The sequence below is a fragment of the Hemitrygon akajei genome, unplaced genomic scaffold (assembly GCF_048418815.1).
Source record: "Hemitrygon akajei unplaced genomic scaffold, sHemAka1.3 Scf000091, whole genome shotgun sequence".
In the NCBI taxonomy this organism is placed as follows: domain Eukaryota; kingdom Metazoa; phylum Chordata; class Chondrichthyes; order Myliobatiformes; family Dasyatidae; genus Hemitrygon; species Hemitrygon akajei.
In genome coordinates this window covers 1,703,366-1,718,097 of record NW_027331977.1, presented here as the reverse complement: position 1 = coordinate 1,718,097, position 14,732 = coordinate 1,703,366, and the positions used below count along the sequence as shown (strand labels likewise).

General features: G+C 41.4%; 1 protein-coding gene across 1 annotated transcript in view; it reads right to left on the bottom strand.

Moving 5' to 3' along the window:
• Positions 1-14,732, bottom strand: part of LOC140722858 (uncharacterized) — a 247,995-nt gene that overhangs the window by 175,179 nt on the left and 58,084 nt on the right. Inside the window, exons 14-16 of the mRNA XM_073037498.1 lie at positions 11,649-13,305; positions 10,778-10,858; positions 9,641-9,823 (exon numbers count right to left, since the gene is read on the bottom strand). Coding sequence (XP_072893599.1) covers positions 9,641-9,823; positions 10,778-10,858; positions 11,649-13,305 — 1,921 coding nt within the window. The remainder of the gene's footprint in view (positions 1-9,640; positions 9,824-10,777; positions 10,859-11,648; positions 13,306-14,732) is intronic.

Genomic DNA, 14,732 nt, shown 5'->3' with positions numbered 1-14,732 from the left:
GTACAGTGTGTGTAAAAACATGCTTTGTGTATAGTTCCTGTCTATGTTCTTCAGGCATTTTTTGACACTTTCCATGAGCCATTCGAAGATGCATGGAGTAATGCAGAAGGTACTGCACCCAGTTGTATCTTGAGGCCATCTGTGTTATTCTGGCGAACGTCGTGACCAATCTATGTTCACGTCAGAGTATGTGGCAACACTTACAGGCTCTCATATCCTCTTTTTTGATGGTTGTTAGCTGTGAATCTTGATATACACGCAATAAAACGGCCATTTAATGTTCCACTCGAGTTTCAAGTTCCAGGTAGTTTGTTTTTAATATGCGAACTTCTGGCGCTACCATCGAAACCCATAACCCATGTCTCAGAAAGCAAAATGCTCTGTTTAAGATCATTGAAAAACAAATAGTGAATTTAATATTTGGAGCCCACTGTTCTAAATTGCCCAGATGATCAGACAGATAATTGGTGAAGATATAGTTGCAGAAAATCCAAAAGTTAAAATACATATTTTATTAAAACTTATTTGATATTACTGCAAAGCCAAAATGATCAATGTTACTAAATTATCCCTAGCTAGTGTTAATTTTCTGTCTATGTATACTGTATAGAAATTCAAATTCTGAGTATTCGCAAACATACACAAAACATAAAAAAGAGTGAATTGCAGAAAGCTTTAGAACTCTAAAGCCCCTTTCCCATGCCACCCCACCCCTCTACACACACCCCCATTTGCTCCAGCAAAAGCATCAACCACCCAGCATCCACCATGAAAGCAACAGCTAATCTATTACCACTTCCTTTTAGAATCAGTAACCGGTTAAATGGTTAAAATAGTGCAAAGTCAGAAATAATAAAAATGTGAGATTGTCTTCATGGCTCAATGCCTATTTCACAATCGTATCACAGAGGGAAAGCTGCTTTTCCTGAATCACTGAATGTTTGCAGTCAATATTCTGTCCTTGCTTCCTGATAGTAACAATGAGAAGAGGGCATGTCCAGCGTGTTTTGGTTTTAGTGCCACGACAGCAAGTAAACAGACTGAGTGAGATATGGCAGATATGGCAGCTCACTTATTATGTACCGTCTCAACAAGAATTACCTCAATAACTACAACGCGTTGAAACGTAGAGTTGTTGTAGAGTGGTTCAATACATACACCTACTTCTCCTGAAGGGTTAATGCTTCACTTCGATTTAGAGAGCATTCAGCAAGCCAAGCTGAATACCCTCCAAGTTGCTCAGCGGGGGAAACACGGCACTGGCAAGAAACGACAATGCCTTCCAAGTTCCAGTACAAAGTGTGCATGCTGTAAACAACCCGTGAGATTCATCTCCTCACAGGCAGCCACAAAACAAAGAGCCGTGTAAAACTCACTAAGAAAAAAATAAAACACCCATCATGCATAAACAGGAAGTTATCATGCAAACAATAGAAAAGTAATTCATTTAAGCCATTTCCGTTTAAGAAATGTATATTTGAACCGAAACGCACTAGCGACTTTACGAGGCAAACACGAGGAAATCTGCAGATGCTGGAAATTCAAGCAACACAAACAAAATGCTTGTGGAACGCCGCAGGCCAGGCAGCATCTATAGCAAAAAGCACTGTCGAGGTTTCGGACCGAGACCTTTCATCAGGACTAACTGAAAGAAAAGATAGAAAGAGATTTTGAAGTAGGAGGGGAGGGGGAAATGCGAAATGATAGGAGAAGATCTGAGGGGGTGGGGTGAAGCTAAGAGCTGGGAAGAATGATTGACAGAAGGGATACAGGGCTGGAGAAGGGAGACGATCACGGGACGGGCGGCCCAGGGAGAAAGAAAGGGGGAGGGGAGCAGCAGAGGGAGATGGACAGCAGGCACAGTGATGGGCAGAGAGAGGAAAAAAAGGGGGAGGGGGAAATATAAAAGTAAATCAGGGATTGGGTAAGAAGGGGAGGAGGGGCATTAACGGAAGTTAGAGAAGTCAATGTTCATGCCATCAGGTTGGAAGCTACCCAGACGGAATATAAGGTGTTGTTCCTCCAACCTGAGTGTGGTTTCATCTTGACAGTAGAGGAGGCCATGGATAGACGTATCAGAATGGGAATAGGGTGTGGTATTGAGATATAGCTCGGTGAATTTGACTTTCAGAAATGCAGGTACAGCAACTTTAAAAGGACACCCAGTGCTGGGAGAGAGAGAGCTGAGGCGAAGTACATGTCAGATTAAAGCATTGCTGTAAGAGATTACCTTTCTCTGTCATTTTGTTAGCCAATGTACAGTCACTAGAGAACAAGATAGATTATCCAAAGACAAAATTGTCGGAACAGAAGGAAGTGAGGGATTCTGTGTTCTGTGTTTCACTAAGACATGGCTCATCTCGGACACATTGAGCATGAAGCTTCAGTTAGGGAGATTCACAATTCACCGGAAGGACAGGACTACAAATTCAACAAAGGCAAACCTGAGCAGTCTGTGTTTCATGTCAAATTCATTGTGATGCTTGGACGTAAAGTGTTTCACTTGTTCTCACAACCTGGAACATCAACTAATTAGCGTCGGTCATTCTGCTTACCGAATTCCTCTCCACGGTTTGCATACTACTGCAGACAGATGTCAAGTATGTATTTGACGTGTTCTCTGCTGTGATTAGCATAAAAGTAACAGCCACCCGTGACACCCTTCACACCCCTGCCATGGACTACAATCAGGCTTGTTTGAAGTAATATCTGCCCAATTGTCATCAGTGCAACACCTGCATCATCAGGGGAACAGCGTACCAATCGTGAGTTGGAGAGCTACGAAAGACAATGCAGAGCACAGCTACGGCAGCGAAGTTCAAAAAGGGAATCCTTCGTGGAAAGTCGGCTATAATCAGAGCACCAATAGTGTGGTCGGGAGCAAGGAAGGTTCGGGCATAAAAGGGAGACACTGCCTAGCGGAGCAGTCATCGACGGAGTGGTCTGAGTTAGGGTGGTTAGGCTTTGTCTCATTCGGGATTCGGCAAGGTAAGTGGCTAAGTGGACTTTGTTTTTTCCCTTGCATTTGTTGAGGAATAGAGAGCACGTCTGCAGGGTTGGTACTTGCTCTGGTTGTCAGACGAGGGAATATTCCAGTCTCCCAGATGGCCATATCTGCGCTAGCTGCACGGAGATGCAGCTACCGAGAGACCATGTAAGGCATCTAGAGCTTTGGCTTGCTGACATACAGCTTATTAGGGAAAGTGACAGGGGATAGATAGGAACTACAGAGAGTTAGATACCTCGAGGCTACAAGAGTTAGATAAGTGGGTGACTGTCAGGGAGGGAAGGAAAGAGCTCAGATAGTACAGAGCAATTTCACGGCCATCCCTCTCAGTAATTGTTATCTTATTTTGGATGCTGTTGAGGTGGGGGAAGGGGTGTGATCTGACAGAGGAAGAGGACGGCGATCGGGTCCCTGGCACTTATCTGGTTCTGTGGTGGAGAAGGGACAGAAGAAGTTGAGGAATGCGGTTGTCATAGGAGATTCAATAGTGAGGGGAACAGACAGGAGGGTCTGTCAGCCTGATAGAGATAGCCTTGCAGATGCCAGGTACGGGATGTCTCGGACTGGATGCAGAGTACTCTGAAGGGAGAGGGTAAATGGCCAGAAGTCTTGGTACTTGTTGATACCAATGACACAGGTAGAAAAGGGAGGAGGTCCTGTTGAAAGAATCTAGGGAGTTAGGTAGGAAGCTGAAAAGCAGGGCATCCAGGATAATAATTTCAGGATTGCTGCACGTGCCACATGTGAACAAGCGCTAGAATTGCAGGATCAGGCATATTAATCTGTGGCTGAGAGACTGGTGTAGCGGCGGGGCTTTGGGATCCTGGATCATTGGGGCTTCTTCTGGGGGAGGCAAGCCCTGTACAAAAAGGAGGGGTTACACCTGTAGCAAAAGGGATCCGATACCCTAGTAGGCAGGCTTAATAGAGCTGTTCGGGAGAGTTGAAATAAATTTGGCAGGGGTCGAGTATTGCTCTGAGGAAGGGGAAAAGATAAATAAATCAAAGATAGTGTGCAACAAAGATCATGAACAGATAAGGCACAATTACAGTCAGTGCAATAAGTACAGGGCAACAGAGGCGTGATGCAGTTAAAACAGAAAGCAACAAATACTGGACTGAAAGTGTTACATTTGAATGCAAGCAAGCAACATAAGAAATAAAATGGATGAGACTGAATTTCAACTACAGGTTGCCAAGAATGCCATTGTGGTTATTTCTGAAACTTGGCTAAAGGATGGCTGCCTTTGGGATCTTAACGTCCAAAGATTTACGGTGTAATGGAAAGATGGTTTAATAGGCAAAGTGGCTGATGTAGCTCTGTGTATAAATCATTATAAAGTGATGACATAGGATCGGAAGGTGTAGAGTCTCTGTGTGGTGAGGTAAGGAAAAGCAAGGGTAAAAGAACCCTAATGGCAGTTATATACAGGCCTCCAAACAGCAGCCTGAATGTGGATCACAAATTACATTTGGATAAAGAAAAGGCGTGTCAGAATTGGAATGTCATGATAATCGCTGAAGAATTTAACACGAAAGAGGATTGTGAAAACGAGGCCAATATTGGACCTCAAGAGAGAGAATTTGTAGTGAGTCTAAGGGATCGTTTTTCAAAACAGCTTTTTTTCTGAGCCCACTAGGGGACCAGCTGCGCTGGATTGGGTGTTGTGCATTGATCCAGAAGTGATAAGAGAGCTTAAGCTTAAGGAACCCTTAGGGACCAGTGATCACAATATGAATGAGTTCACTTTGAAATTTGGGAAGGTATTTCAATGGAATAAAGGAAATTACAATGGCATGAGAGTGGAACTGGCCAAAGTTGACAAGACAGGAACCATAGCAAGAAGGACAGCAGAGCATCAATGGCTGGAAGCTTTGCGAAAAATGAGAGTCATGCAAGGCAGATATATTTGAAATAAGAAGACATTTTCGAATGGCAAAAGGACACTATCGTGGCTGACATGTGAAGTCAGAGCCAAAGTAAAAGCAGAAGTCACGGCATACGAGGATGCAGAAACAAGTGGGAAGATAAAGGATTGGGAAGCTTTTAAACACGTGCAGAAGGAAGCATTAAGAAGAGGGATGCCTCACATCTTAATAAGCTGGTAAGGAAGGCGGGCTCTGTCGTGGGCAAAGTACTGGAGAGTTTAACATCGGTAGCTGAGCGAAGGGCGCTGAGTAGGCTACGGTCAATTATGGAAAACCCTGAACATCCTCTACATAGCACCATCCAGAGACAGAGAAGCAGTTTCAGCGACAGGTTACTATCGATGCAATGCTCCTCAGACAGGATGAAGAGGTCAATACTCCCCAATGCCATTAGGCTTTACAATTCAACCGCCAGGACTTAAGAACTTTTTTTAAAGCTATTATTGATGCTTTTTGAGTTAGTGATTTAGATGCATATCATACTTTTACTGAGTTAAGTATTGTATGTAATTAGTTTTTGCTACAAAAGTGTATGGGACATTGGAAAAAAGGTTGAATTTCCCCATGGGGATGAATAAAGTATCTATCTATCTATCTATCTATCTATCTATCTATCTATCTATCTATCTATCTATCTATCTATCTATCTATCTATCTATCTATCTATCTATCTATCTATCTATCTAAGAGTTCATCAGAAAGGAAAAGAGGATTTATGAAAGGAAGCTGGTAACTAATATCAAAGAAGATACTAAAAACGTTTTAAAGTATGTAAGGGGTAAAAGAGATTGAGGGTAGATATAGGACCAATAGAAAATGACACTGGAGATATGCAGAGATGGTAGAGGAATTGAATGCGTATTTTGTATCGGTCTTCACAATGGAAGACATCTTTAATCTCCAGGACATTTAAGAGTGTCAGGGAAGTGAAGTGTGTGCTGTGAAAATTACGACTGAGAAGGTGCTCAGGAAGGTGAATGCTCTGAGGATGGATAAATTTCCTGGACCCGATGGATTGCACCCTCAGGTTACAAAGGATGTAGCTGGAGAGATTGCTGAGGAATAACTAATCATCTTTCAAGAATGTATAGATTCTGGCATTGTACCAGCTTCCTGGAAACTTGTAAATGTGACTCGGCTATTGAACAAGTGTGCGAGGCAGTAGAATGGAAACTATAAACCCGTTGGCCTGACATCAGTGGTTGGGAGTTGTTGGAATCGATGGTTAGGGATGAGATTACGGACTATCTGGATGCACATTACAAGACAGGCTAAAACCACCATGGTTTACTGCAAGGAGAATACTGCCTGACTAACCTTCTGCAGTTTTTGTCAGGAAATTACGAACAGGCTAGACAAAGGAGATGCAGTACCTGTTGTGTCCTTGGAATTTCAGAAGGTGTTTCACAAGATCCGGTGCGTGAGCCTGCTTAGCAAGAGCCCATGGAATAGCAAGGAATTTACTAGTATGCGTGGAGCATTGGCTGATCGACAGAAAACAGACAGTGGAAATAAAGCGAAAGATTTCTGTCTGGTTGCCGGTTACCAGAGAAGTTCCACAGGGGTCGGTGTCTGGACTGCTGCTTTTCACGATGTATGTCAATGATGTGGATTATAGGATTAATGGATTTGTGAGTATATTCTCCACTGATATAAAGATAGGTGGAGGTGAAGGTAGTTCTGAGGGAACAGAGAGCCTGCAGAGAGACCTAGATAGTTCAGAGGAATGAGCAAAGAAGTAGCAAATGAAATACAATGGTATGATCATCCACTTTGGTAGAAGAAATAAACAGGCAGAATATTATTTAGATGGGGAGAGAATTCAAAATGCAGAGTTGCAAAAGGACTTGGGAATCTTTGTGTAGGATACCCTAAAGTTTAACCTCCAGATGAATCGGTAGTGAAGAAGGCAAATACAATAAGGTATAGAATATAAAAGCAGGGGTGTGATGTTGTGGCTCTATAAGGCACTCGTGAGACCACACTTAGAGTATTCTGTGCGGTTTTGGGCCCCCTATTTTAGAAAGGATATACTGATATTGGAGAGGGTTCAGAGAAGATTCAGGAAAACGTTTCCTGTATGAAAGGGTTAGTGTATGAGGAACATTTGGCAGCTCCTGGGCTGTATTCCATGGAGTTCAGGAGAATGAGGGGCATTTAGTACAAACATTCCGAATATTAAACGTCAGGAACAATCGCAAAGTTACTTCCCACGGTAGGGGAATATAGGACAACAGGGCACGATTTCAGGATTGAAGAATGTCAATTTAGAACAGAGATGCGGAGATATTACTTTACTCAGAGGGTGTAAATCTTTGGAATTTGTTGCCAAGAGCGGATGCGGAGTCCAAATCATTGGGTTCATTTAAGGCAAGGATGGATAGGTTCTTGATTAGCCAGGGCATCAAACGTTATGGGGAGAAGACAGTGGATTGGGGATTTCTGAAATAATTGGATTAGCCCATGATTGAATGTCAGAGCAGACTCGATGGGCCGAATGTCCTATTCTGCTTCTATATCTTATGGTCTTATGGAAGGAGCAGTCGGCAATTGCTGCACTATCACCAGTAATACCTACGTTGTGATCATCTGCCTGACCACCTCCGACTAAAAACAGATAAACACAGAAATGCACAACAGATGCTCGCTTGAAGTTTTAGCTTCAGAACAAGGATCATAATTGTCCCAATAACAATTTACTTTTAAAAGTAATTCTAACAATTAATAATAATGCCTACTTGTTCACTTGCAAAGTTTAAAGCAGTCTTCACAATATGTCGTATATCTGCCTTAAAATAGCACGCCTAAAGACATTATCCATACCTCAAATTTTAATTCCGTCATGTGCCCCTCACTTAAGAGCGATCACTAATGTTTTCCACCACAACTTTAATTGCCAATTCCAGGCGCTAATGGCGGTTTAAGGTAGCATTGTGCAGCTGGAGATCGCTGATTCTATCCAATGTTTCTACAATTTTATCCAGGCGATCTTCTGTCAATCTGCCAAAAAAAATCTTTAAAGCAATATCTGTCTATTAGAATAACTGTCAGGAGGGAGATCAGCGGGGAGGAATGAATGGATCGAAGGATGTTGAAGTAAGATCTTATAATCTGTCAAAGTAGCCTCCAACCTGACATCATAACATCAATTTCTGGAACCCATTAATTAGAACACCCCACCCATTTTTTCAGTCCCCATCTATCCTCTATCTCATCTTATGTCATTTTCTGCCCATCGTCTCCTTCTTGTGCTGGTGCTCCTCCCTTTTTTTATTTCATCCATGGCCTTCTGTCCTCTTCTATGAGATTCCCCCTTAGGCAGCCCGGTGTCCTGTTCAACAATCAACTTGTCAGCTCTTTACTATACCCATCTACTCTCCCAGGTTCACCTTTCAAATTGCGTTCCTTCCTCCCCTCCCTGCACCTTTTAACCATAACTCCTTATCATTTTTTTTCTGCAGTCCTGCTGATGAGTCTCGGCCCCAAACTTCAACCGTTTCCTCTTTGCTATAGCTGCTGCCTGGCCTGTTGAGTTCCTCCAGTATTTTGTGTATCTTGATTGGATTCCCAGAATTTGTGGATTTTCACCTGATTTTTAATTATTTCCTGCACGTAGCTTTGATACAAAGGTTGACATCAAGATTCATGATATAAGATTCAATTAAATTTATTATCAAATAATTTATAAATTATATGCCTTATAATTTGTTTACTTACAGACAGTCACAAATGAAAAAAAACGCAAAGAAGCCAATTAAAACAAAAACACACATAACAGAATAGGAAAATCCGCACACATGATGCAAAGGACGACGTTCTGACCATATTGATTACTAAGATCACCTCCACATAGCAGCTGGTGTAGGCCCATGTGGACTTTGATAGTTATTGATAATTATCTCAGTTGATCACATTTACAGGACAAAAACACCACAAAATTCGCAGAGCCGACAGTCGTCGGACAGAGGGATGAACATTGCGGGAGTGCGAGCGAAATCTACCCGACCCTTGCCTCCCGAAACTCGGGCTGCCGGGGCCGGCGTTTATACTTCCAAGCATTGGGTAATGGCACGACCTAAGACCCTGATACCAGATTAGAAAATAGAATTTACTATAAAATGGGTAAGGCAAGGCGAAAGAAGTCGGAAACTTTGCAGATCTCAGCTACATTTGGATACGTGTCACTATTTATGGAAGCCTCACATAATGATGTACGTACTGCACCATTCTACCAACACCGCTATGTTATTAATTCAAAGAGGAAAACTGCAAATTAGTTCAGACCTTCACTTAAGTTTTCAGTTCTCTACCGTTGCAAAGGTTGTTGCATTATTGCCAGACTTCATTTAACTAAACGGTCCATATAAATTTCAGTTCCATATCAAATGTAAAGTTGTATAGACGTTCATTCTGTTATCAGGGTTAAACAGTTGGATTCAATGTCAGAGAGTACGTTTACTTGTCCAATATGTTTAATGCTTCGCCATCTGTTGAAAAATAAAACTAATTAGATATCAAAAGATAATAGCTAGTGATGTTGTTTAGATATATATAAGCAATATGTAGTTCAATAACTATTATTTTGTTGTATCAAGTCCTAAGAATTATATATTATTGTATTCATTGTTTAAAACAATTAACATCCTTCTTTTTAACTGAAATCAATGTACTTTTTTTTTGCTTTGTCTAACAAAGATGAACTCACGTGATTTTCTTCTGCTGATTAAATCTCTCATAATGATATTGAAGTTTTTCATCAGTAAATTGATTGGCCTGTTTCTCATCCTGACTGGAATTGCTCATGTTCAGCTGAATCAACGAAGGATTTGTGGTGAGAGCAAAGAAGGCACTCTCCAGACAATTGTCTGTAAGATGGTTAGATTTCAGACTGTATTGAAAGCAAACGGGAGTTTGAGAATTAAAAAGTGAACACACACACTGACACGCGCGCACACACACAGATATACCCCTAAACCATATGCAAATGCATTCATGCCGTACAGCGTTTCGTCATACTTATGTAAATGCTGGTGACTTCAGAATTTCTTCAAATATGGGCTCTCATATGAATATGGATTCTTCAAATCTAATGTTTATCAGCTTCATTTGTGTCTGAATAAGGACAAACACAGGAGCAACCAGCACACTTGAAATGATCTCCTCAAGTCAGGCAACACTTAACTAAGGAATGAAATGTTTGATATTTCGGGCTGAGACAAATCGACCTGCGGTGAAAGCGGAGAAGGAAGGCAATAATTCCGTTAATCTATTCTGTTTGGTTTTATCTACACATCGTCCATCCCTTAATGCGATTGATTGATGACATTTTTTCTCTGATTTCTTCCAGCATTTTTCTGACTCTTGTGTCTACGCAGCAGATTTCAAACCTGCGTCTACCTTAACCATCTCCTCAACTCCACTGGCGTCATCTGCCCCTTTTCATTTACTACTTCTATGTTTACATTTGCCATCCAGTTTTCAACACTCTCCCAATTCTAAACATCTTCCTCTTTTAATTAGAACGATCTGCGCTTTACAGGTAATGATACATAAGTCCAGCTGCAATATTTCAGCCCTCCCATGCCGCTGTCTCCATTGTTTCCCATCGATCTTCCGTCAACACACTTAATCTTCATGCACGGTCTCTAGCAATACCGTTCCCTGCATAGATGTCGCCTGAATATCTGATTTTCAGCAGCTTGATTGCGCATAATAGCTTCTACAATCGCTTGTGTGCTGAAGAATTAGTTAGACTTTTTTATAGGTACTGATATGCTAAAGAGAAAGATAATTGAATGACAGCTATTCCTCTTGACGCTTAACATCATAAACAATTACTTACGCCAGCATTTTTACTTTACTGTTTTTGAGAACATCGAAGAGGCTCTTCACTCCAGAATCTTGTAGGTTATTCTGGTTCAGTCTGAGCATTCAATATAAACACGAATAATTAATTGATCCGGACACGGAAAACTCAGAACTATATTCCATTAAGTCATTATGCTGACATGATGTTCTAAAGGCAATTCAAAATCAATCATACAGCTATTACTATTAATTCAATGTTCGCTTTGAGTCTAATTGCTGAACTTGAAATTCACTCCACTGTCTATGTAGAACTTAGCAGACTACAAACATCTAAATTATTAACACAGATATATGTGAGTGACTGCAATCCATTCAGGTTAACATTTTACTGAATCTCAGCAAATGATGGCATTGACATTAGACCACCATTTAGTGGCCAACTTGCCATTTCAAGAGGAGAAGAACGTTCTCTGTCAAGCACGAATAAACTAACCCACACTCTAAATCCACTCCACGATACTTCAAGTAGCATAAATTAATCAAATGGACCTCCCTGCTTGGTATTGTGCTAGTCCGTCTAGTAATCCGTTGCAAGACAAAATGTTTGTCCTTTGACATAAAACGCACTTGAGATAATCGCTAAGACGATGCAAGGGTCATCAAAACAAAATATGAGAAGCGTATTTTCTTGTACCATGTACATATAATTTTAAATGGGAAAATACTTAAATGGTAATAATAAACTTTTGAGACCTTATCAAATTAGACCTACCGATGAACCTAAGTCAATGAGGAAAATACGTTTGTTTATTTAGCTCCAGTGTGATTCCTGCACTCCCCATCATGACCTCTTTGTGCTGATATGTGTATACTTCTTTTATACTTTCTGATATTTGACACATTACCTGAGAATTACACATCTGCACATCACTTCTTCCAGTTTACAAATCTCCTCTGGTTGGGCAAAGCACGAACTGAGGTCCAGCTCCTGAATCACTTCAAGGGAGATTAAAGTTCTGGATAAAACAATGCAGTCGAGAGGTTTGAGACGAAGGTGATTTAATGTAATGGTTGGAATGGAATCCAGCACTTCCTTCATTATTTCATTGTCTCCAAATTCAAGTAAGCTGTACAGTATGCATAGAAACATTCTTTGAGTATGCTTCGTGTCCATGTCCTTCAAGCGTCTGCTGACACTTTTTCTGAGCCATTCGGAGATACAGGAGGTAACTTGAGTAGGGACTTTCTGCAGATCCCTCTCTAGACGATCAGTTGACTTCCGAGAACACAGACCGACAAGAAAAATTGAAAATATACCGAATCTCCCTGTAATGTCTGTAAATATTTCATCGAGTATCCTTTTCAGTCGAGATATTGGAGCATTTAGAACATTGGTAAGTGCAGCAAGGAAGTCTCGTAAAACGGAGTGCCTGAATTCGTAAATAACACCACCCCTCTGTTTGTCTGGATCTTGGTACATAAACGCAGAGATAAACATGAGAGTGCACGAATCCAGATCCCTGAATGCGTTGCCTTCAAACGAAAGCATGTTTTGTCTAATTCCCTTGTCTGCCAGTTCACCAACTACAGTTAAACACTTCCGATTTGTGTCACCGTCGTAACCACATTTTGCAATAAGGTGTGCGACGTAGTTAAAGAGCACCTGGGTATGGATTCCGATGCGGTTTGTTGTCTGTCCTTTGCCTTGTGCCTGGAAAGACTCCAGTGACGAGGCGAGGGTGAAGCAAAACAGAGGGTCACTACATATATTCCACAATATGTCATTCTGCTCAATGAATTCCACAATTTCCTTTGCACTTTGTCCATGACAGAGATAACGGCGAAAATATTCTTTTATTTTCTTAGCATTGAATCCCATAACTTGGAAAGTTGAATCTACTGTTACGTGACGCAGAGCTTCCAGGTTCCAAACTCGGGTTGTGATCAGCACTGAGCAACCTCTCAGAAATTCACCCTGTAGGAGACTGCGAAGGATATCGCTTACAAAATATTCAGACTCTGTGTCGGTACATCTGTATCGTGGATCGCTGTTTCTACCAGTGTCAGAGAGAGTTAATGGTTGATGCAATTGGTCCAAGTCATCAAATATAAACAATAACCTTTTGGGTTCATTCCACAGATGATCCAGATAATTTTCCAAGTAAGGGTATGCGTCAAGTATCAGTCTACTTAATGTTATGCGACCTTTTATTGCATTTAATTTCTGCATGTTGAAATGAAGGACAAAACTGAACTCTTCATATTTCTTTCCTGTAGCCCAATCATAGATTAACTTCTGAATCAGGGTCGTTTTGCCAGTTCCTGCAGCTCCATAGACAACGCTGATCTTCGACATATGGTAATCACTGTTGCTTTGTTTGAATAATTCATGGTGTTCAACTTCTGGCATATGCATATTAGATTTTCCTGTTAAATCTCCATGTTCACCTTGTATCACTGTAATCGTTGGCTCAGTGTAGATGTCAGAAATTAAACGTGGCTTGGGCAAGTTTAGCATCCTACTCTGATTTCCGAGATTGCGTTTGTGTCGAAGTTTCACATCTGAAATAATGAATAAACATAAACAGTATTTCTGTGCTTTGTTTATGGCATAAATGAGGCTATTTGCAGACTGACAAAAATAATAATAATTGTTCCTAATTTTGGATATGCAGTGTCACTATCAATTCAAAGTAATTCAAATGGTTCTTCATACCACATCTATACAACAAAATTAAAATTAAAATTAATTAATTGGTGGCACAAAACCTTTGAATTCAACAGTAATTCAATAATGAAATTCTTTTTTTTTTCTTCTTCGCAGACATCCAGGAAAACAAAGGAGTCTCCCAAAGAATGAATGATAGTTAAATATTAGAACCCCCAAAGCCCTAGATGCTCCGTCCCACGCAAAGCAGCATCAAAGCAACCCCTCTCCCCCACCAGCAAAAACAAAGCCATTGGTGCCCATCACCTTGCACTGAAGCGTACAGCAGAGCATCAATAAAGGGAAAGACTGACAGTACCCCAAAGTCTACTCGTTCCCTGGTAACTCACTCGTCATGCCACAGTCAGTCTCTCTCTCTCTCTCTCTCTCTCTCTCTCTCTCTCTCTCTCATAAGGGGGAAAGAGGTGCCCTCGTTTCACAGCGAGATGGAAGACATAACAAAAAACCATCTGATTTACAATGTTAAAAATCATTGACAGAAGAAGCAGCCAGAATTTCCTCTGTGTCGATTAATGGCCACAATCCAGCGTGTACTCCAATTACTGAATTACTGTGCTCGTGCTGAAAATCTAACCACAATAATTGTACTTTTCTAAATACTCGAACAAAATCATCCCAACATTTCAAACATTCGTCACTTTCATAAGCAGTTCTGATATGATTATTTCTTTAAGTGTTAGGCCATACTTAGAACCCCTCCAGTTCGCCTATCAGCCCTGACTATGAGTTGAGGATGCCATCATCCAGCTGCTGAGCCATGTCTACGCCCACCTGGACAAGCCGGTGAGCACTGTGAGGGTCATGTTTTTTGACTTCTCCAGTGCGTTCAACACCATCCGCCCTGCTCTGCTGGGTGAGAAGCTGACAGTGATGCAGCTGGATGCTTCCCTGGTCTTATGGATTATTGATTACCTGACTGGCAGACCACACTACGTGCGCTTGCAACAATGTGTGTCAGACAGAGTGGTAAGCAGCACTGGGGCTCCACAGGTGACTGACCTATCTCTCTTTCTCTTCACCATTGACACCTCGGACTTCAACTACAACACAGAGTCTTGCCATCTTCAGAAGTTTTCTGATGACTCTACCATAGTTGGATGCATCAGCAAGGGAGATGAGGCTGGAGCTACGGTGGGAAACTTTGTCACATGGTGCAAGCAGAATCATCTGCAGCTTAATGTGAACAAGACTAAGAAGCTGGTGGTGGACCTGAGGAGGATTAAGGCACCGGTGACCCCTGTTTCCATCCAAGGTGTCAGTG